This window comes from Leucoraja erinacea, chromosome 1, assembly GCF_028641065.1.
Source record: "Leucoraja erinacea ecotype New England chromosome 1, Leri_hhj_1, whole genome shotgun sequence".
NCBI classification, from domain to species: Eukaryota; Metazoa; Chordata; class Chondrichthyes; order Rajiformes; family Rajidae; genus Leucoraja; species Leucoraja erinaceus.
In genome coordinates this window covers 42,053,043-42,076,745 of record NC_073377.1, presented here as the reverse complement: position 1 = coordinate 42,076,745, position 23,703 = coordinate 42,053,043, and the positions used below count along the sequence as shown (strand labels likewise).

The 23,703-nt window shown below is 41.9% G+C and overlaps 1 protein-coding gene across 1 annotated transcript in view; it reads right to left on the bottom strand.

Moving 5' to 3' along the window:
* Positions 1-23,703, bottom strand: part of epg5 (ectopic P-granules autophagy protein 5 homolog (C. elegans)) — a 129,716-nt gene that overhangs the window by 79,862 nt on the left and 26,151 nt on the right. The window contains 7 exon segments of the mRNA XM_055633414.1: positions 2,294-2,434; positions 6,954-7,108; positions 9,247-9,276; positions 9,764-9,894; positions 15,163-15,321; positions 17,212-17,362; positions 21,353-21,464. Coding sequence (XP_055489389.1) covers positions 2,294-2,434; positions 6,954-7,108; positions 9,247-9,276; positions 9,764-9,894; positions 15,163-15,321; positions 17,212-17,362; positions 21,353-21,464 — 879 coding nt within the window.

Sequence of the window (23,703 nt, the reverse complement as noted above, 5' to 3'; positions counted from 1 at the left end):
TGATGGTTTTTTACTTTCAGAAGATGATTAGTGTCATGCATTTTCAGTTCTCTCTTATTGCATTCCTTGTAAACAAAGAGCTTTTTTTTCTCCCCGATATCAAGTCAAATGAGATGCAGAATCAAAGCTGTATTAATTTAGGCTCAGTTAAGGGTAATTTATTTTGCTGTTTTCCTTGACTTCCAAAGTTAGGCTCTTGAAAAATTGTGAGATCTCCCTCCATGAACTAGCAATTATGATCAATTCCTCAGTCACCTCATGTGGAACATTTACTAGCAAAGCAGACATTTATCATAATGGACTGCATAACAGTTAACAAGATAGGTTATAATTATGATGTCACTCATCATCTCTCACTTTTATATAAAACGTTTAAAATATATATTTATATTGAATGTTTAAAATGAAGATCTTCTTCATTCAATATCTACTTGAACCACTTCCAAGGCTTTAATTGACCCAACTCGTGCTGAAACATTTTTCAATCCTTCATTACTAGCAAGGTTGGAACGCCTCTGATGCAACTTTCAGGAAATTATGCCCTTGTTCGCTTGGACCCCTCTGCTCTACAACATCCCCCAGGGCCCTACCATTCTCCGTAAAGGTTCTGCCAAGGTTCGACGTACCAAAATACAACACCTCACATTTCTCTGTATTAAATTCCATCAACCATTCCTCAGCCCACCTTGCCAATCGATTAAAATCCTGTTGCAATTTTTCACAACTATCTGCATAGCCACCCACTTTTGTATCATCTGGAAACTTGCTAATCTTGCCGTGTATGTTCTCATCCGAATCATTGATATAGATGACAAACATTAACGGGCCCAACAGCAAACCTTGAGGCACACCACTAGTCACAGGCCTCCAGTCAGAGAAGCAACCTTCCACCATCCCCTCCGCTTCCTTCCTTGAAGCCACTTTTCTATCTAATCAGCTATCTCTCCTTGGATCCCAAGTGATCTAACCTTCCATAGCAGCCTACCATGTGGAACCTTGTCGTGCCTGCTTGTACATTTTCATCCAAATTGTTGATATATACAACAGACCACAATGAGCACAGCACCATCGTCGAGGCACACCACAGTCTGAAAAAACAATGTTCCACCACCACAACTCTCCTCTTTTATGACTTCTCCAAGTTTTTGTTTAACGGCTTAGAATCACAAATTCCATGCACATTTCAAAAGGTCGAACACTAATGTGCCTTCTTGGGTCCCCATAACTTCCTAAGACATGGCAATCTCAGTCATATCAAGGTCGATGTCAGAAGATCCATTATGTGGGTTAACCCTTGGACATTGTCTGCTGATGGCGTGCCTGGTCAGGTTCATAAAACAATGGTGTACCATCATTGTTGGACCAATAATGGGTCATGATGTGTCGGAGTATACGAGAGAGATTGGTAATCTGATTGAATGGCGCCGGAACAACAACCTTGCTCTCAATGTTAGTAAGCCCAAGGAACTGATTGTTGACTATAGAAGAGGGAAGTTGAGGATCCAGTATCCTCATCAACAGGTTGGCGTTGGAGAGAATAAACAACATCTAATTTCCAGGGTGTGCATATCTCTGAAAATCTGCCCTGGACTTAGCACATTAATGCAATCATAAAGAAAACCCATCAACGCTTTTACTTCCTTAGAAGATTGAAAAGATTTTGCATGTCGATGAATACTCTCTTGAATTTCTACAGGTGTACAGTAGAGAGCATATTAACAGGCTGCATCACAGGTTAAATGCCTGTGTAAAATTGGCCTTAATAAATAGGGAGTGGATGAGAAAGTGGGATAACATAGAACAGTGTGAACTGGTGATTGATGCTCGCCGTGGATTCGGTAAACTGAACAACCTGTTTCCAAGCTGTATCTGCTAACTGATCTGTAGGACGCGTAAAATGGCAAACAGTATCAAAGACCCACACCACCCACGTAACGTTCTCATTTCGCTCCTACCATCGGGAAGGTGGTATAAAAGTCTGAATACCATGACCACCAGGTTCAAGAGTAGCTTCTTCCCAACAACCATCAGGCTCTTGAACATGACAAAACAGTAATTAAACTATGAACTGTTGCAGTTGCACTAAGGACTTTAGGCTTTTTTGCACTAAAGTATTAAATTATTGATTTTTTTGTTTATTTTATGGTATCAATGAGCATTGTGTTTACAGGCATGTTATGCTGCTGCAAATAAGAATTTCATTATTCCATTGTTGGTACATATGCAGTTAAACACTCTTGCCTCTTGAAATAGAATCAGCAGTTTATGTACATTGGCAGATTATTCAACATACCATACCAACTTTATCAATGCTTTCTTGTACACGATCCAGAAGTATAGAAATTACATGAGGATGTGCTGTTGAAATTGTGGCCAGAAGTTCACGGCCAACTTTGGAAAATGATTCTCGAGTGGAAGGACTTACATAAGCTACCTAAATGGGGGAAAAAAAGGAATATTTTACATATACAAGAAATTGCATGATCGTTCTACAATCTTTCTGTCCATCTTTTAGCTGATGACATCCACAGTACCCTCCATAATGTGCCTCTGTACTCCACAATTTGAGATTTGCCTCTGTACTCCACAATTTGAGATTTGTAATAGAAAAAGATCACATGTGGTTAAAGTGCACATTGTCAGATTTTAATAAGGCCATTTATATACATTTTGGTTTCACCATGTGGAAATGACAGCAGTGTTTATACATAGCCCCCCCATTTCAGGGTACCATAATGTTTCGGGTACACGTAAATGAAAGTAGTCATGTTTAGTATTTTCCGCAGCGACCGCAGAGACGGCTCCCTCCGTAACTCCCTGGTCAATTCGCCCCCATCCCACCCAAACCATCCCTTTCCCTGATACATTCCCTTGCAACCACAGGAAATGCTACACTTGTCGTTTTACCTGCGATAAGTGTAGCAGAGGTTCACCTGCACCTCCTCCAACCTCATCTATTGCATCCGCTGCTCTACATCGGTGAGACCAAGCGTACGCTTGGCGATCGTTCACCCAACACCTCCGCTCGGTTTGCACTAACCAACCTGATCTCCCAGTGGCCCAATTCCCCCTCCTATTCCGAATCCAATCTTTCTGTCCAGGGCCTCCTCCATGGTCAGAGTGAATCCCACCGCAAATTGGAGGAGCAGCACCTCATATTTTGTTTGGGCAGTTTACACCCGGTGGTATGAACATTGACCTCGAATTTCAGGTAGTTCTTGCTTTCTCCCTCCTTCCCCTCCCCAGCTCTCCCACAGCCTACTGTTTCCGCCTCTTCCTTTCTTCTTCCCGCCCCCCCACCTCCACATCAGTCTGAAGAAGGGTCTCAACCCGAAATTTCACCTTTTCTTTCGCTCCATAGATGCTGCCTCACTCGCTGAGTTTCTCCAACATTTTAGTCTACCTTCGATTTTTCCAGCATCTGCAGTTCTTCCTTAAATGTTTAGTATTTTGTTGCATATCCTTTGCATGCAATGACTGCTTGAAATCTGCAATTCATGGACATCACCATTTGCTGGGCGTCTTCTCTGGTGATGCTCTGCCAAGCCTGTATTGCAGCCATCTTTAGCTTGTGCTTGTTTTGGGGGCTAGTCCCCTTCTAGTTTTCTCTTCAGCATATAAAAGGCATGCTCAATTGGTTTCAGATCAGGTGATTGACTTGGCCACTCAAGAATTGACCATTTTGTAGCTTTGAAAAACTTTGTTGCTTTAGCAGTATGTTTCTGATCATTGTCTTGCTGTAAAATGAACCGCCGACCAATGAGTTTTGAGGCATTTGTTTGAACTTGAGCAGTTAGGATGTGTCTATACTGTCCATCTTTGGATGCAGAAATCGGGAAGGCAGCCACAACTCTCGCACGCCTCACAACTTGAGTGTGGACCAACCCATAGCTGACGGTGAAGACAAAGATCGCGGTCTACAACGCCTATATCAACAGCACACTGCCATATGGCAGTGAGATATGGACTACATATGCCAGGCAGGAAAGAAGACTCAATACCTTCCACCTGTGAAACATCCGCCATATCCTGGGCATATCCTGGCAAGACAGAGTGTCAAACGCCGAGATCCTGTCTCGCCCTGGCCTTCCCAATATGTACACTCTACTCAGGCAGCGCAGACTGCGGTGGCTGGGCCATGTCCATCACATGGAGGATGGCCGTATTCCAAAAGACATCCTCTATGGAGAGCTGACAACTGGGAGGAAAGCTATCGGCCGCCCCCAGCTACGTTACAAGGATGTCTGCAAGGGAGATATGAAGGAACTCGACATCGATGTGGAGTCCTGGGAGAGCGTTGCGGCTGACCGCATGAGGTGGAGAGGTACCCTGAACCAACATCTCAAAACGAGGGAAGAGAAAATGATGAACGCAGCGGCAGACAAGCGGGCACGCAGAAAGGGGCGCAGCAACTTCAACAAACCAGAGACCACACACAAATGTGACCTTTGCCACAGAGACTGTCACTCCCGCATTGGTCTCTTCAGCCACAAACGATGCTGCTCTAGCCAAGGTTTGGAGCAAGCAGCCAATAAATAGGGTGCATCACCCATGGTCAGTCATGACCGAGGGGGCCTACTACTATACACTTCAGAATTCATTATGCTACAACCATCAGCAGTTGTATCATTAATGAAGATACGTGAACCAGTACCTTCAGCAGCCATACATCCCCAGGCCATAACACCCCCACCACAGTGTTTCACAGATGAGGTGGTGTGCTTTTGATCTTGGGCAGTTCCTTCTCTCCTCCATACTTTGCTCTTGCCATTTCTGATATGTTCATCTTCGTCTCATCTGTCCACAAGACCTTTTTCCAGAACTGCGGTTGCTCTTTTAAGTACTTCTTGACAAACTGTAACCTGGCCATCTATTTTTGCGGCTAACCAGTGGTTTGCATCTTGCAGCGTGGCCTCTGTATTTCTGTTCATGAAGTCTTCTGCAGACAGTGGTCATTGTCAAATTCACACCTGACTCTTGAAGAGTGTTTCTGATCTGTCAGACAGGCATTTGGGTATTTTTCTTTATTATAGAGAGAATTCTTCTGTCATCAGTTGTGGAGGTCTTCCTTGGCCTGCAGGCCCTTTGCCATTAGTAAGCTCACCAGTGCTCTCTTTCTTCTTAATGATGTTCCAAAGAGTTGATTTTGGTAAGCCTAAGGTTTGGCTGATGACTCTAACGGTTTTATTCTTGTTTCTCAGTCTCATAATGGCTTCTTTGGCACAACTTTGGTCCTCATGTTGCTAAACAGCAATAAATGTTTCCAAAGGTGATGGAAAGACTGGAGGAAAGACTAGGTGCTGAGAGCTCTCTTATACCCGCATTAAGGAGGCAATTAAACACACCTGAGCAATTACAAACATCTGTGAAGCCATGTGCCCCGGACATTATGGTGCCCTGAAATTGGCGGACCATGTATAAACACAGCTGTAATTTCTACATGGTGAAACCAAAATGCATAATAATGGCCTTTAATAAAATCTGACAATGAGCACTTTAACCACATGTGATTTTTTTCTATTACAAATCTCAAATTGTGGAGTACAGAGGTTTATAAATAAATGATGGGTCTTTGTTCCAAACATTATCAGAATCAGAATCGCATTTTATTCGCCAAGTATGTTTTGCAACATACGAGGAATTTCATTTGCCGGGTCAGTCATGCAATTAAAAGCAACAGATCACTCAAAAACACATTTTAACATGAACATCCACCACAGTGACTCCTACACATTCCTCACTGTGATGGAAGGCGAAATAAAATTCAAGTCTCTTCCCTTAGTTCGTCCTCGGTCGTGGGCCTCGAGCCCCCGTTGATGGGATGATCTTGACTCCTGAAGCCGGAGGCGTTTTGGCCCTCCTCGTCGAGACGATCAGCTCCTGCATCGGGAGGATGTCAGCTCCCCCGCGCCGGCAATTGAACCTCGTGTCGGGGCTGGTCGAACCTTCCGCGACGTTGGAGCTCCCGACTAGCCTCTCCCGAGGCTGCGAGCATTTGATGGTAAAGTCCGAGATGGCCACGGTGGGAGCGATCTCAGGCAAGGGATCAGGTCCGATGTTAAGTTCGTGCCCCGCGATAGGGCTTAAAGTCACTCCAAGGAGGCTTCCAGCTCCATCGATGGAAGGCCGCAGAGCGCGCCGGAGAATGTGATCCAAAAATTAATCACATCTCCTGCAAGGCAAGGACTCGAAAAAAAGTTTCCCCTGATCTCCTCCCCCTCTCCCCACATAAGACAAACCGAAGAACATTAAAACAAACTTTTAACAAACACTAAAAATAACATAAAGAATGAAAAAACGACCAGACTGCCGGCGGAGCAGCCATCGCACCGGCGGCGCCCCTGGTGGTATTGGTACTTTTGGAGGGCACTGACATCATTCTGTGCCATTACCAGTGAATAATTTTACCTCATGCATTCTCCTACTGACGCCTGTTCCCACCATTTAATTTAGCAATTCTTCCCAATTGATCTGACAATACGGTGAAGAAGAAACCTCCCTTGAACACTACTCAGAAGTTACAAATGTAACTTGTGGTCTGTTCAAAATAATATTAAACAATCTGACACATTTGTCCAGTATACCATCAGGTGAAGCAAGGCCAATGAATTTACCAAATATTACCTTTGGCATACATTCTGACAAAGACTTAATACAAGTTAACAAGTAAAAATGCACTACAGCATTCTTGATCCTTCTCAAAGATAGTATATTAGTTATGTTATAATTTGGGATCGCAGATATAAACACATGAACAATATCATCTTTCTGATTATCCCTCAACGAAACTAACTATAAACATTAAAATGGCTCATTAATTATTACATCTTTCTGATTACATATTTTAGTCATAGAGCACTGCTCTTACACAAGTTAATTATTTTTCCTTAAAATTGTAAAACAAATCTTAATGCTTTTTAACAGAATCTTCAATTTATAAACAATGTACATACCTCATATATTTCTAAAGCAACTATCTTCACAAATTCTTGATCCACATTTTCTTTTGTTGAGTGGGTCATGTGTGCAAATGTGGTGAGAAGACATATTCCGTCTGAGCTTGTAATGTTGGACAGGCACTGTTCAAACTTTTCTTTGTGCTCTGGATCTGTGTTAAAATAAAAGTATCTCATATTATGAGAGGCATCAACAGGGTAGACGGTCAGAACCATTTACCCAGCATGGAAAAATGAAGTACTAGAGTGCAGAGCTTTGAGGTGAGAAAATGTGTGTGGCAAATTTTTTTTATACAGAGGGTGCGAGTGGCCGGAGCATGCTGTCAGGGATGGTGGAATGGATGGTTATGGGTTATGTGCAGATAGTTATGAGTTTGTCTTGGCATCATGTTCGTCATAGACATGGTGGGCTGAAGGGCATTTTCTTGTGCTATACTGTTCTATATTTTATTTTCTTGAAGCAGGAACACAAAATGTAATTTTCAGAAAGCAGAACTTGCATGCTATCACAACATGGGATTAGTAAAATGCCAGTAAAATGAAAGATCAATGGCTCTTCCTAAAATTATATGTCAAACCTCTTACAAGACATGATGTGTATTTAAACTTCTATTCACTTAAAACTAAATTTCTCAGGAAGGGCTGGAAATTTTTTTTTTTCTTAAATGAGTACTCCAGGAAAGCCTAGTGTTAATCGAAGTAATAGTTTTACCTTCTATACAGATTTTATTTATTCTCGGGATGTGGGGACAATGCCGGTCCACTTGGGCTAGGGATACGTTTGTTTGGGGTTTCAACCACCTGAAGCCAGAACAAGTTGAGGCCAAAAAAAAGTCATTTTTGTGAGAGACCTTGGTTGATACGAGATGTATGCAGAATAGTTTTGATTTTAATTTATTCTGGTGCTACGTCACAAATGAAGAGATGTATTAAATTTAATTTCACAATGTACGATTTATGCTCAAATGTCTGAACTACTAGTTCAGTAGCAATAATTGAGGCTAGCTCGCCTACAATATTGCACCGATTATTGTCGTATTAATCTGATAGATGAAGGCACGAACATGAACATTTGAGTGGAAATTCTGTATGTAAAGACACAAACTTGGTTAGACTGTTGCAGATTTTACACCAGTAATACATCATCTTTCTAACCTGCTGTTAAGAGTCACAGAGCAATAGAGCTGTCCAACATGGAAATAGTCTATCCAGCCCACCTTGTCCAAGCTAATCAAATTGGCATTCGAGGGTAGTCCCATATGCCCATATTCTGCTATAGACTTCCTATTCGTATATCCGTCCAAAAGTCTTTTGAAAGTTGTAATTGTATATGCTTCTATAACTTCCTCAGATAGCTCAATCCAGTTATGGACTACCCTCCTAATGAAAAAGTAGGACCCGTGGTCTCTCATAAATCTCTCCCCTCTCACATTAATTCTGCGTCCTCTGGTTTTAGAATCCTCTACCCTGGGAGAAAGAGAGTGAGCGCTCGCTTTATTCATGGCCCTCACGATCTTATACACCTCAATAAGGTCACTCCTCAATGATTCCTACGATCCAAAGAAAAATGTCCCAGCCACCCCCTATAACTAAGACCACAAGTCAAGTGACATCCTAGTGTCTTTAATAATCTTATATGTCTAAATAAGATTCCCTCTCATCCTTCTGAATTGCAGAGTATTCAAGCCCAGCAGCTCCATTGCTTCCGATGTTGGGGACAGTCCCACCATCCCGGGAATTACCTTTAAGCTGCACTCCTTCAATAGGGAAATGTTTAAAACCAAGATGAGGAGAGACCCTTTTTGCACACAATACTCCAGGTGAATCTCACTGGGCCCTCTACAACTGCAGAAGACCTAGTCTATCCATTCATTGGCTATACATTAAGGTAAGTTAGATGTGGTTCTTAGGTATACGAGATTTAAAAAATGGATGGAATCATTGATGTTCAACAAATTTCTACTTGCTTTGAGAATTTTTGGAATACTATTTGTGACAGTCACAAACTCCTAATTGTTTATCTAAATCACCAAGGTGCGTTTGTAGTGGTAAATATTTACTGTTGTCTCTAAAAATAATTTGTATGCAAATGGACATTGATAATTGCAGTAGAAACCATTATATTAGTGGAAAGAAAGCAAATGTAGATAAAGCAAACAATAATGACACTGTTCCTCTATCTACTAAACTGCTTTAAATGTAACAACATAGAAATGAAATCAAATTTTCATAAACACTGCTCAGAAAAGGTCTGCTCAAATGCATTAGAGATGCCAAATTTTTGCATTACCTTTAAGCTTGATCTTGCACTCATCAGAATGTAGTTCAGCGCATAATCCAGGTGTATTCTCACAGGGCCCTGTACAACAATGCAGAATGTAGAATTTTTCCATCCATCATTGGCTTTGATACGAGATTTTAAAAAATGGATGGAAGACATGAAAAGCCAAATTTCTACCTGCTTTGAGAATTTTTGTGTCTTATACTTAAAAGATTTGCGACAGTCACCAAACTCCTGATTGTTTATCTAAATCACCAAGGTGTGTTTGTAGTGGTAAATATTTACTGTTGTCTCTAAAAATAATTTGTATGCAAATGGACATTGATAATTGCAGTAGAAACCATATCTAGCGGCCCGGTGCGAAAGACTGCGGGACAAATGGAGCTGGGGCGGCGGACCGTTCCCCTATCTGCTATACTGCTTTAAATGTAACTCGGAAATCGGAGAACACTGCTTTCTGGCTTTGCTCGGCATTAGAGATCACCAACGGAGGTTACCTTTAAGCTTGAGCTTGCACTCTCAGAATGTAGTTTCGCGCATAATCCCTCGATATTCTCACATTCTACACAATGCAGAATGTAGAAGAGTTTCCAGCCTCATCTGCTTTGAGGAGGTTTCTTGGTGGCATCACTGTGGTGAAAAGCCAAAATTCCCAACCTGTTTTGTTATTATTGATTCTGTGTATGACTGCAGGCAACATAATTTCGTTCAGACCGTAAGGTCTGAATGACAATAAAGGATCTATCTATCTATCTATCTATCTATCTATCTATCTATCTATCTATCTATCTATCTATCTATCTATCTATCTAAAGTGCCAAGAAATCGCAAAATAAAAATGTTATTCTCTGACTTTTGGCATCCTAGAGTAATGTAGATCTAATAAATATTGGATTAGAATGTATACTAGAAGGTTAATTTAATTCCCAAACAGTTCTGACAGTATTATGTTCTGCTTCTTGACCAAAGACCAAGTGCCAGCCATCAACCCTCAAAGCATCAACTGCCTGTACTCGCTTTTGTGCCCAGTTACTAGCATTCCAACCCTCCAAGCACTAATTAAGCTTTGGGCTGTGTCAATCTTGTACACACGCCCTGGTACATTTTAATAGGTGTACGTCGCTATCCATGTTCTTCAGAGATGCTGCCTGACCTGCTGAGGTACTCCAGCATTTTGTGTCCTTTTGTGTATTAACCAGCATCTACAGTTCTTTATATCTACACATGGCAGCAAGACAGAATGAGATCAAGCATAGTAGATATACGTTTCTAGGGCAGTCCTTTGGTATAGAATATCATTTGCTTCTATACTGCTTTAAGAGGCAATGGACTGGTCCGTATTCAAGGAATCTGCAGGCTAACCTAGGTGAATATGCCACTGTTGTCACAGACTTTATCAGCCAATGTGTAGAGCACTGTGTACCAAATACATTGATACGTGTATTTCTTAAGCGGAAACCATGGATGAACTGTGAGGTCCACTCCCAGGTGAAGTCCAAGTCTGCAACATTCAAATCAAGCAATCCCGAGCGGTACAATAAATCTATCTACAACTTTTGCAGAGCCAAATAAGAATGCCAAGAGGGAATTCCAGACTAAGCTGGTCTCGAGGTAATGACCTGGATACCTGTAGATTGTGGCAGGGTTTGCTCGATATAATAGGCTACAAAGTGAAGGCAGGCAGGGTCGCTGGCAACAATAGGTCCCTCCCAACGAACTCAATTCATTCTATGCCATCTTTGAACAGAAGGTCGGCGGTGGAATGCTACTTACCCCGCCGGTCCTGTGTGTGCCCCCTACCAACAGATAGTGAGGTGGATTTCTTGAGAATCTATGGAAAGCAACTGCGTCTTCAGGACCTGTGTGGATCAGCTGGCAGAAGTATTAACAGGCATATTTAACCTCTCGCTACTCCATTCTGAGGTCCCCAATTGCTTCAAAAAGACCACTGTCATCCCTGTGCTGAAGAAAAGTGGGATAGCGTGCCTTAATGACTATCGTCCAGTGGCTCTGACATCCACCAACATGAAATGCTTCGAGAGACTGGTGATGATGCACATTAACTCCAGCTTCCCAGCCAGCCTTGATCCACTGCAGTGTGGTTACTGTTGCAACACATCCACAGCAGTCGCCATCTCCCTGGCTCATTTCTGAACTCCTAAACTAATTTCTGGAACACCCAGGCAACAAGGACCTATGTTAGACTTTCATTGAATTGACTATAGCTCTGCCTTTAATACTATAATCCCATTGCCGAGGAAATTGACGCTCTCAACCATTTCCACATCTGCACCATTGATGCTAATTAGGCCCTGAACTCCACCATGCTTCCTGAACTCATCTCCAAATTTAGGGACCTAGGAATCAGCTCCCCTCTCTGCCAGTGGATCCCCGACTTTGCTGACCCACAGACCTCAGTGAGGATAGGTGACAACATTTCCTCCACAATAACTCTCAACAGCAGTGCCCTGCATGAATGCCTTTTTCAGCCCTCTACTATACTCCCTTTATACTCCAGAGTGCAAGGCTAAATTTGGCTCTACTTCCATCTACAAGTTTGCAGTGAGTGACACCACCGCGGTGAGCCGAATCACGAATCACAAGACGAAGGAGACAGATCACAGTAACATGATGTCAGGACAATAATCTCTTCCTCATTTTCAGCAAGTTGAAGGAGCTCGTCTTCCTCTTCAGGAAGCATGAAGGAGTACACGGGCTGTTCAGTATCTATGGTGCAGATGTGGAAATGGTTGAGAACTTTAGGTTCCTTGACGTTAATATGACGTCAATATGATCTGTCGTGGACCAACCACATTGATGCATCAGCCAAGGAGGCACACTAATGTGGAGAAGGCAGGAGAATGGGGTTAAGAGCAAGATATAGATCAGCCTTGATTGAATGGCAGAGTAGACTTAATGGGTCAAATGGCCTAATTCTGCTCCTATCGCTTATGACCTTATGACCCGACACCTTCACATCCCGAGGAGACTTGGGAATTTCAAAATGTCTCCAGTGCTCTCACAGACCTCTATAGATGCACCAGAGAAAGCATTCTGTCAAGTTGCATCACAGCTTTGTCTGGGAACAGCTCTGCCCAAGACTGTAAGAAATTGCATGGAGTTGTAGATGTACCTTGGTCCATCACAATGACCAGATGTTCTTCCTGCTCCCGTCCGGCAGAAGGTGCAGAAGCTTGTAAGCACACACAATCAGGCTCAGGAACTGTTTCTTCCCTTCTGCATCAGGCTTCTGAACGCTCATATGGGATAGGGCACTGTCCGATTCACCTCTACTCTACTCCATTTTGGACATTTGATTTTATCTAAGGAACTGATGTGCAACAATACTGAGAACTATCAATAGTAAAGAACTGCAGATGCTGGTCTAAATCAAAGATAGACACAAAATGCTGGAGTAACTCAGCAGGACAGGCAGCATCTCTTGAGAAAAGGAATGGGTGATGTTTCGGATTTCTTCAGCCTCATGCTGCGAAATACATTTTATACTCCGTATCTTCCCCATTGTTCTATCTATTGTACTTGAGTTTGAACTGATTATATCTCTTTATGGTACATCTGACCTGTTTCAATAGCATGCAAAACAAAGCTTTTGTACCTCACTGCATAGCAATAATAAACATAAACCACTTTATGGTGGGTTCTGTGGTGTCCAATGGCTAATGTGGGAAATGCATCTACAGCAGGTGTTTGTGGCGTGATACATTCCTACACCTTTATACACAGGGCCACTGTGTGCTCTCAGTGCAGAGTTTCAAAATGCTGAATTATATCATGAAAATTTATCTCCACTTTGAGCAGTCATGGAGATATATTATTAGCCTGTGGGGATGTTACAATTTTCCAAGGAGACTAAGTATGTTCTTGAATATTTTTTAATTGTTTGCCTGGTAATCTCTTCCTATGATAAAAAATACAGGAAAATCTCTGCAGGTCAGGCAGCATTTGTGGAAAGGGAAACAGTTAACATTTCATTTCTGAGACCTCAGGGCTCAGAGGATGGAGCCTGGACGTGAAATGGTACCTGCTTTTCTTTCGACAAATACTATCTAACAAGCTATCCAGCGTTTTCTATTTCTATTTCTTATTTCCAACATTGCAGTTTAAAACAAATATTCTTCCCATGAGCATCTATTTCAAGTGTTTGGTGTTGAGCATGCAAAAGGCATAACCTGTCCATCACAGCCAACTGATAGTAACTAGAAGTTCAACAACCAGGGACATTTGCATGAGGGAAGACACTTGCAGCGGTTCACTTGTCCTTCCCATTATGAACCACTCCCAGAATCATAATGTGGATACATGCAGGTAGTTCTGTTACAACACATATTTTGATAATGCAAACGTGATGAATTAGGGAACATTTTTAGTATTACATGGGCCAAATTGGTTATAATGTGATTTCTATCGAGAATTAGTGAACCACTTAAAAGTAACTGCGGAAATTGACAAGCAGAAAAGAAAGCTGCCTTGAAAAGAAAAACACTCTTTCTAAAGCTCTTGACCCCGCGCAATAATCAGCCACTATTGTCTCTTAACAATCCAGTATGTCAACTACACTGCAGTTGGCTATTGAAATTGAAAAGAATCACTTCTATTGACACTCCAACCGTGTTTGTTTATTGTTATTTGCACGAATACAGTGAGGTACATTGAAAAATCGTGCTTGGAGCAGCATCACATGCATATAAACATAGAAAATAGGTGCACGAGTAGGCCATTCAGCTCTTCGAGCCAGCACCGCCATTCAATATGATCATGGCTGATCATCTAAAATCAGTACCCCGTTCCTGCTTTTCCCCCCCATATCCCTTGATTCCGTTATCCTTAAGAGCTAAATCTAACTCTCTCAAACACATCCAGTAAATTGGCCTCCATTACATTCTGTGGCAGAGAATTCCACAGATTCACAACTCTCTGGGTGAAAACGTTTTTCCTCATCTCAGTCCTAAATGGCCAACCCCATATTCTTAAACTGTGTCCCCTTGTTCTGGACTTCCCCAACATCAGTGGTCACGTGTACCGAGGTACAGTGAAAAGCTTTTGTTGCTCGCTAACCAGTCAGCGGAAAGACTATACATGATTACAAGTGAGCTGTCCACAGTGTACAGATACAGGATAAAGGGAATAAAGTTTAGTGCAAGGTAAAGTCCAGTAAAGTCCACAGTTCCTTCGTACACATGATAACGAGTTATACAGAAAGCGAAACTCAGGACGACGACTAGGGTGGGGGAGGAACAGAGAGAGAGAGAGAGAGAGAGAGAGAGAGAGAGAGAGAGAGGATGCAAAGGTTACTTGAAGTTAGAGAGATCAATATTTGAGTAGGAAGGAACTGCAGATGCTGTTTTACAACGAAGATAGGCACAAAATGCTGGAGTAATTCAGCGGGTCTGGCAGCATCTCTGGAGAACATGGACAGAGGACGCTTCACAGAGTGCTGGGGTAAGTCTGCGGGATAGGCATCTCTGCAAGAAATGGAATGAGTTACATTTTGGGTCGGGACCCTTCTTCAGACAGAGTCAGGGGCAAGGGAGACGAGATATGGAAGGATAAGGTGTGAAAATGACAGAACAAAGCAGACGATGCTAAAAAAATATAGAATGGTTCATTGTTAGCTGAGGGGAAGGTGACAACGAGGTTTACTGTCAGTAAAATTAATCAGGAGAGTGAAACTAGTTGGAGAACTCGTGTGACAATCGTTTTATAATTAGATTTTCCATATCATGAGGTTTCTAAAGAAAGCAACGACCATGTTATAGCAGAACTACCTGTATGCACACCCACATTAAGACTCAACCAATTTATCTCTACAATTAGACCACATAAGAACATTGAAAAATAGGAAAAATTAAAAATTCTGAAATTAAAATGGATTCTCAGCACATATCTATTTTAACATCCACCTACCTTTTTGCTTTTAATACATGTAGCACTGCCCGAAGAAAAAGCTCATCAAATTCCACTTGCAACTTTTCTAGAGAATAAAACTGGTCCATCTCGATTCCATGTTCTTTGTGGAAAGTTGAAAACTGAGCCCAGTGATCACTTACGTAACAAATTGTTCTCCTAGTGATTATGTTGAAAATAAAACAAATACTTTAAATGTGAAATTCTTGCTTGCTGCAGCACATAGAAACATAGAAAATAGGTGCAGGAGTAGGCCATTCGGCCCTTCGAGCCTGCACCGCCATTCAATATGATCATGGCTGATCATCCAACTCAGTATCCTGTACCTGCCTTCTCTCCATACCCCCTGATCCCTTTAGCTACAAGGGCCACATCTAACTCCCTCTTAAATATAGCCAATGAACTTGCCTCAACTACCTTCTGTGGCAGAGAATTCCAGAGATTCACCACTCTCTGTGTGAAAAATGTTTTCCTCATCTCGGTCCTAAAAGATTTCCCCCTTATCCTTAAACTGTGACCCCTTGTTATGTTTACAACAGAATATGTAAACATAATACAGAACAGGAGATAAAAGTTTAGTGTGACTGTTATTGTTCAGAGCTTATTTGATGTTGTGTTTAATGGCCCGATGGCTGTGGGGAAAAAGCTGTTCCTGAACCTGGATGTTCAAGATTTCAGGCTCCTGTACCTTCTACCCGATGGCAACGGAGAGATGAGTGTGTGGCCAGGATGGTGTGGGTCTTTGATGATGTTGGCAGCCTTTTTGAGGCAGCGACTGCGATAGATCCCTTCAATGGTGGGGAAGTCAGAGCCGATGATGGGACTGGGCAGTGGTCACAATGTTCTGCATTTTTTTCAGCTCCTGGACGTTCAAGTTGCCGTACCAGGCCATGATGAAACCAGTCAGTATGTTCTGTACTGTGCACCTGTAGAAGTTCGAGAGAGTCCTCCTTGACATACCGGCTCTCCGTAATCTTCTCAGGAAGTAGGGGCGCTGATGAGCCTTCTTTATAATTGCATCAGTGTGCTGGGACCAGGAAAGATCTTCAGAAATATGCACGCCCAGGAATTTGAAGTTTTTAAACCTTTCCACCATGTTGATATAAATGGGATTGTGGGTCCCTATCCTACCCCTTCCAAAGTCCACAATCAGATTGTGGGTCCTTATCCTACCCCTTCCAAAGCCCACAATTACACATTATTCCTATAATGGAGTGATCAGAATTACACGCAAAACTCCAACTAAGGCCAAACCAAAGTCCTATTAAGCTGCATAAAGACATCGTAACTTCTATACTGAATAGGTTGATCTATGAGAGCAAGTATACCATATGCCTTCTTTACCACTCTATCTACTTGTGGTTGCCACTCTCAGGGAGTTATGAACTTAGAACCCAAGATCCTTTTGTAAATGGTCATGCCATTAATTGTATATTTTCTCCTTGTATTTGATCTCCCAAAGTGCAACACCTCACACTTGTTCAGGTTAAACTCCATTTGCTATTTGTATCTGTGCCACAACCACTATATACCTTGACAGCCAATCTCACAGTCCACGATCCCAGCAATCTGCAAACTTACGAACCAACCTGTCTAACCTTGTGCTTTGGGATCTTTTGGTAATCGGTCTACATATCATTTCCTCTAATCTCCCACATGCTATGGTGGGGGGATGATGCTATTGTACAAAATCATTAGAGTGCTTGCACCTTTCTCATTTCTAAGCTCCGTCCATATCGCCTCTGCAGACAAACCCTCCTGTATGTCCTCTGAGTGCTGCCGTGACAGTGCCCCTGATTTATGAGCACAATTCCTCCTCCTCTTTTGCTTCCAAAATCTTGGAAGAACTACATACAAAAAATGGCTCTTTTGTACTCTTTATTCTCATATGACATAATTGCCTTAATATGTTCCAGCTTTCCCAATATTTCCAGAATTATCTGTGCTCACTTTCCAGTCTCTCCTTTGTCTTGGTCACAGATGTATAATAAATACTTAGTTTATTTTGTACAATTGAAAATATTATTATTATTTTTTTTTAAATATTACCTGATCATCTGGCCAATCCTTTTCACCAGTTGTCTATATCGTGCTCTGTTAAAGGTTTCCAATCCCAAAGCTAGGATCTCCACCAATGAAGATGCAAACCCAATGATCTTCATCATCTGATGACATGTGCTTTTCTCTGGACAGTATTCACCTAGTCAACATGTAAAAAGGCAATGAAGCACAATCGTTTACACCAAATGTCAGATCAATCCTACATTTCAATCTTATTCTTTTAATATTTACATTACGTGCCACTGAGCAAAATCTCCTTTGCATGCAATGACTGCTTGAAGTCTGCGATTCATGGACATCACCAATTGCTAGGTGTCTTCTCTGGTGATGCTTTGCCAGGCCTGTATTGCAGCCATCTTTAGCTTATGCTTGTTTTGGGGCCTAGTCCCCTTCTAGTTTTCTCTTCAGCATATAAAAGGCATGCTTAATTGGGTTCAGATTGGGTGATTGACTTGGCCACTCAAGAATTGACAATTTTTTAGCTTTGAAAAACTCCTTTGTTGCTTTAGCAGTATGTTAGGGATCATTGTCTTGCTGTAGAATGAACTGTCGGTCAATGAGTTTTGAGTTTTAACTAGAGCAGATAGGATGTGTCTATACACTTCAGAATTCATTATGCTACTATCATCAGCAGTTGTATCATCAATGGAGATAAGTAAGTCAGTACATTCAGCAGCCATACATGCCCAGGACATAACACCCCCACCACGTTTCAAAGATGAGGTGGTATGCTTTCGATCTTGGACAGTTCCTTCTCTCCTCTCTACTTTGCTCTTGCCATCACTCTGATATAAGTTAATCTTCATCTCATCTGTCCACAAGACCTTTGTCTTTTATTACTTAAATTGCTCTTTTAAGTACTTCTTGGCAAACTGTAACCTTCACTCCATAGATGCTGCTGCACCCGCTGAGTTTCTCCAGCAATTTTGTGTACCTGTAACCTGGCCATCCTATTTTGGTGGCTAACCAGTGATTTGCATCTTGCAGTGTAACCTCTGTATTTCTGTTCATGAAGTCTTCTGCTGACAGTGGTCATTGACAAATCCATACCTGATTCCTGAAGAGTGTTTCTGATCTGTTGGGCAGGTGTTTGGAGATTTTTTCTTTATTATAGAGAGAATTCTTCTGTCATCAGCTGTGGAGGTCTTCCTTGGCCTGCCAGTCCCTTTGCGATCAGTAAGCTCACCAGTGCTCTCTTTCTTCTTAATGATGTTCCAAACAGTTGATTTTGGTAAGTCTAAGGTGTGCCTGATGTCTCTAACAGTTTTATTCTTGTTTCTCAGTCTCATAATGGCTTATTTGACTTTCATTGGCACAACTTTGGTCCTCATGTTGATAAACAGCAATAAAAGTTTCCAAAGGTGATAGAAAGACTGGGGGAAAGACTAGGTGCTGAGAGCTCTCTTATACCTGCATTAAGGAGGCACACCCGAGCAATTACAAACACCTGTGAAGCCATGTATCCCAAACATTATGGTGCCCTGAAATGGGAGGGACTCTGTATAAACACTGTTGTGATTTCTACATAATGAAATCAAAATGTATAAAAATGGCCTTTAATAAAATCTGACAAAGTGCACTTTAGCCACGTGTGATTTTTTAATATTACAAATCTCAAATTGGGTACAGAGGCAAATAAATAAATGATGGGTCTTTGTCCCAAACATTATGGAGGGCACTGTACATTTCTATCAAAAGTATATTTGACCTCAATGTGCAACACCTTGCACTTGCCCAGCTTAAACTCCATCTGCCCTTTCTTTGCCCATATTTCCAACGGATCTATATGCTGCTTTATTCTTCGACCCCCTTCATCGTTCTCCATAACTCTAATCTTATGAATCAGCTAATCTTTTTTTAATCAAACAACGTGAAAAATGTAATTACAGACGACATCAAACAGTACTCAAGTACAGCTAATGTTATTCCTTTGCTTAAGAAGTGCAAAAGGGATGAACTAGGTAATTAGTCTGTGGTTGAAGTTCATGGCATTTGATTAAAAAAATCACAAACAACAGAGGTCCCAACATAGATCCCTGTGGAACACTGCTGATCTCAGACGTCAGATCAGAATAACACTCCTCCACCAATCACTTTCTGCCTTCTGTGGTCAAGCCAATTTTTAATCAAATCTACCAAGTCTCCATGCACCCATGTGCCTTAATCTTCCAGATCAGTGTACAATGAGGGACCTCGTTGAAAGCATTATTAAAATCCACGTAGACAACATCCACTGCCCTACTCTCAATCATCACCTCCTCAACAAATTGATTTAAATTTGAAAGACATGAACTCTCCCACATAAAGCTAGGCTGGCAATCGCTAATAGGTCCACACTTTTCCAGATGTGAGCAAATCCTATCCCCAATAATCTTTTTCAATCATTTCCCTACCACTGATGTAAGTCTCATTAACCTATAATTTCTTAGTGCATCCCTATTGGCCAAAGGAAAAACATTGGCTATACTCCAATCTGTTGGGATGTCACCTGTGGTTAAAGTTCTCACTTTATTTGACCGAAAAGTGTAGACTATGGTGTAGTTTTACAGAGATAATCATAGTCTATGAATAGTTAGTTAGGCACACTGAGGACTCAAAGACAAAGTGTTTTGTTAGGGGGCGAAAAATACAAATAGAAGTATAGCAGCAGGAGCAAAGGTCTGCCAAAATATTCATCATCATTACACAGAAGGGTGACTTCTTGTCCACTGAGTTTGTATTTGTATTTAACCAATCAAAACCTAATCTCACTTACTGTCTTCCATCACTGCATCGTTTTTTAATCTCTATTTCAAAACTATTCAACCTCCCCATAAAATGACAAATGTCTGTGTCAATACAATACAATACCGTTTATTGTCATTTGAACCTCAAATGAAGTTCAAACGAAATTTGGTTTCTGCAGTCATACAACAAGAAAAGAACCAAGACACACATCAACACAATTTACACAAACATACATCACAGTGAATCTTCTCCTCACTGTGATGGAAGGCAAAGTCTTGTCTCTCCCCTGCTCTCCATTCTTCTCCCGATGACAAAGCCCCCGGTGGGCGATGGTAAGTCCCGCGGCCATTAAGGCCGCGCCGGGCGATGCAAGACCGCGCTCCGGGTCTTGATGTTGGAACCCCCGGCGGGCGCTAGCAAGTCCCGCGGCCGTTAAAGCCGCGCCGGGCGATGTAAGGCCCCGCTCCAGGTCATTTTCAACACCGCAATTCGGGCGGGAGATGTTGCCGTTGCGGGAGCTCCGAAAAGCAGTCTCCCACCAGGGACCCGCGAGCTCCCGATGTCACCGTCCACCCGGCCTGCGGCTGGAGCCTCCGAAGTTCCGATGTCGGGCCGCAGCAGCGCGTCACCACAGCTCTCCACGCTCCAAAGCCGGCCAGCTCCACGATGGTAAGTCTGCAGGCTCTGCGACTGGAGCCCCCAGGTCATTCCGGTTGGAGGCTGCTCCACGGTGCTAGGCCCCAATGACAACAGAGACCTGACAGACAAAAGGTCAGGTCCCCCGTACAGGGAAACGATTTAAAAGTTTCCAGCACCCCCCCCTCCCCATACACAGTTAAAAACAATTTTTAAAAAACACTACAAACTATACACTAAACGTGACAAAAAAAAAGACAGACGGACTACAGAGGCCGCTGCAACGTTGGTCACGCCGCCCACAAGAGTCAGTTACTCTTTATCTTGTTTAATTGCTCATTTTTAATTGATAATCCCTCCATCCCCACCTAATTGTTTTCCTAAAAGATATAACCAATGTATTTAATGGGAAGTCAACCCAAAGCAGGACCTTCACAGGGCCCTGGGGAGAGATGTTGAGCTGAGGGATCTAGGAGTACAGGTACACAGTTCCCTGAAAGTGCCATCACAGGTAGATTGTGATGAAAGATTTTTGATACATTGGCCTTCATCAGCCAGGTTTACTGAGCATTGAAGTTGGGACAGTTGTACAAGACATTTGTGAGCTATAAAGAGTAATGGGAGCAAGCGTTAGTAATTTTGTCATCATTATTACCAGAAAACCTGGACCAATCTGCTGTGTATTAAATACTCTTGTAATAACAAAACTATCCAATCAACTAGGAATTACAATTAAAAAATGTTTTTAAAGAAAAGATAGTATTACCTTTGATTGTTATCCCAAGCAATTGCTTAAACAGTTCATCAAAAGGAAACTGTGATAAAAGTATAATTAAATCATCTTCCGACAATAGTAGCCAGCTATCAGGATCTTCATCCTAAATTCAGAATCAAAAATGAAAATGTAACTATATTATTTTAATAAATTATTTAGTATTTAATACAGTAAATTATTCACAGTACAGAAAGACCCCTCCACATGCCCCCTTCCACCTATATTCCTACCAGCTTCATCATTCGCACCCCTTCTATCCTTATCTCCCACTTTTTGTCTTTTCATCTCAGGCTTTTGTCCAACCATCCACCTATCAACCCCCCCCCCCCCCCCCTTTACTTACAGGCTAAACATCAAATCTCTCTCAGCTTTTTCTCCCCCATCCTCTAAAGACCTTATTCTACTTTTTCTTCATAATGCCATCAAGTGGCGCTCCTTTATACATAATTCAAGTGGCGCTCTAATATTCTCCCCATTGGTTTTGGAACGTGTGTAGCCCGTAGATACAAACTAGCATTTGCAAGACTAGCAGGATGGATTTGCTGGCTGATGCGGGGCTTCGAGCATCTTCAGTATTAGCAATATCTGAATGGTTGAGTTAAATATCAGTTTGATTACATGCTACCATTGATTGTTCTATGTTTTTATTTCAATATTTCCATTCTCAGGACATAACCTGGAGAGGGCCTGAACACACAATTAGTCTCGACAGATTTTATAGATGTCAACCAATGCTAATTACTGAATAAAGTCAAAATGTATTCCTACAAATAAGGATCTAAAATAATCTATAGATCTACACAAATAATAAAATTCTCCTATAATTCTCTCAACCATTAAAATAGTTATGAAAGTGCTACCTATATTGACATACAGCACGAACTGAGATTTCTGCAATATTAAGCCTCCATTGCATCGTACTAGCCCAAGATATTTGTGCCGGGTGTTGCCTGCTCACTCAGACACTAAAATTCACTGTTCTGGACATTGTCCAGAAATGAGTACGTGAGAGACAGCATTGTGGCAAGGGATATGTACATGTGAACCGAGATCATAAACTGCCCGAGAACAAGAAAAGGATGGAGGCACTGGAGCAGAGGTGAGAGAGGATTACCCTGAATCAAATATTGGATCACAACAATCCATACCAAATGTAAGGAGTGAAATAATCCCCATTTCAGGCCATTATTTCTGAGTGACCTTGCTCACAAACCAGACCTGACTGAAACATGTTCAAGGCCACTTCATCCAGCCTGAATGCGTATACCTCAGTTGTCACCAGTTTCGCCAAGAAACGTATCGCCAACTCTGTTTTGACAAGGATGATTAGAGTCTATCCAAACCAGAAACCTTGGATGAACAAGGAGATTCACTGTCTGCTAAAGTTCAGATCGAAGGTTTTCAAGAATCCTACACTTGGCCTACATGTAGGCCAAGTATGATCTCTGTAAAGCTATCAGGCATACAAAGAGAGAATTCCATAACAAGCTAGAGGCTCAATCAAGCAGATACCAGGCGACCATACAAGGCCCGAACACCATGACGGGAGAGGTCTTTGACTTTGATGCATCTCTCCTGGATGAGCTCAATGCCTTTTACACCAGTTTTTGATAGGCAAACAAAGTTCTACTAATGCGACTTAACTCATCCCCAGCTGGCTCTGTCGCATAAATCTTGATTGCAGACCTGCTGTCAGATCTGCTTTCACAAGGATAAACGATTGGAAAGTGGCTTGTCCGGATGGATTCCGGGACAGGTTCCCAAATCATGTACTAATCAACAGGCCAGTTTTCACCGACATCTTCAACCGCTCACTGCAAGTTTACTATCCTCATCTGCTTCAAGGAAACCAACATCATTCTAGTTCTCAAGAAAAATAAAATAATCGGTGTCAATGATTACAGTCCAGTGGCTCTAACATTGATTTAATAAAGGGTTATGAAAGACGGTACTAACCAACATTTGCACAGGTTTTCTGGACAATAAAGACATCTTGCAATTTGCACCCTAGTAAAACAGGTCTATGGAGGATGCCATCTCTCTTGCACTACATTTAGCTCTGGGTCATCTTAACAATAAGAATGCCTATGTCAGGATGCTATTCATTGACTACAGTGCAACCTTCGACACCATAATCCCTGATCATCCCTGAGCATCTGGACCTTGGCCTAAGGGATCCTCCTGCAACTGGCTGCTGGACCAGCAGACCTCAATCATTGGATCAAAACATTCCCTGCACTCTGACTCGTAGAAATGAATATACCTCTCGCCATTTTATATTAATAATGGTCCACTTGCACATAATTCACTGTTTATTCACTGTTTCCACCTGACTCGTAGAA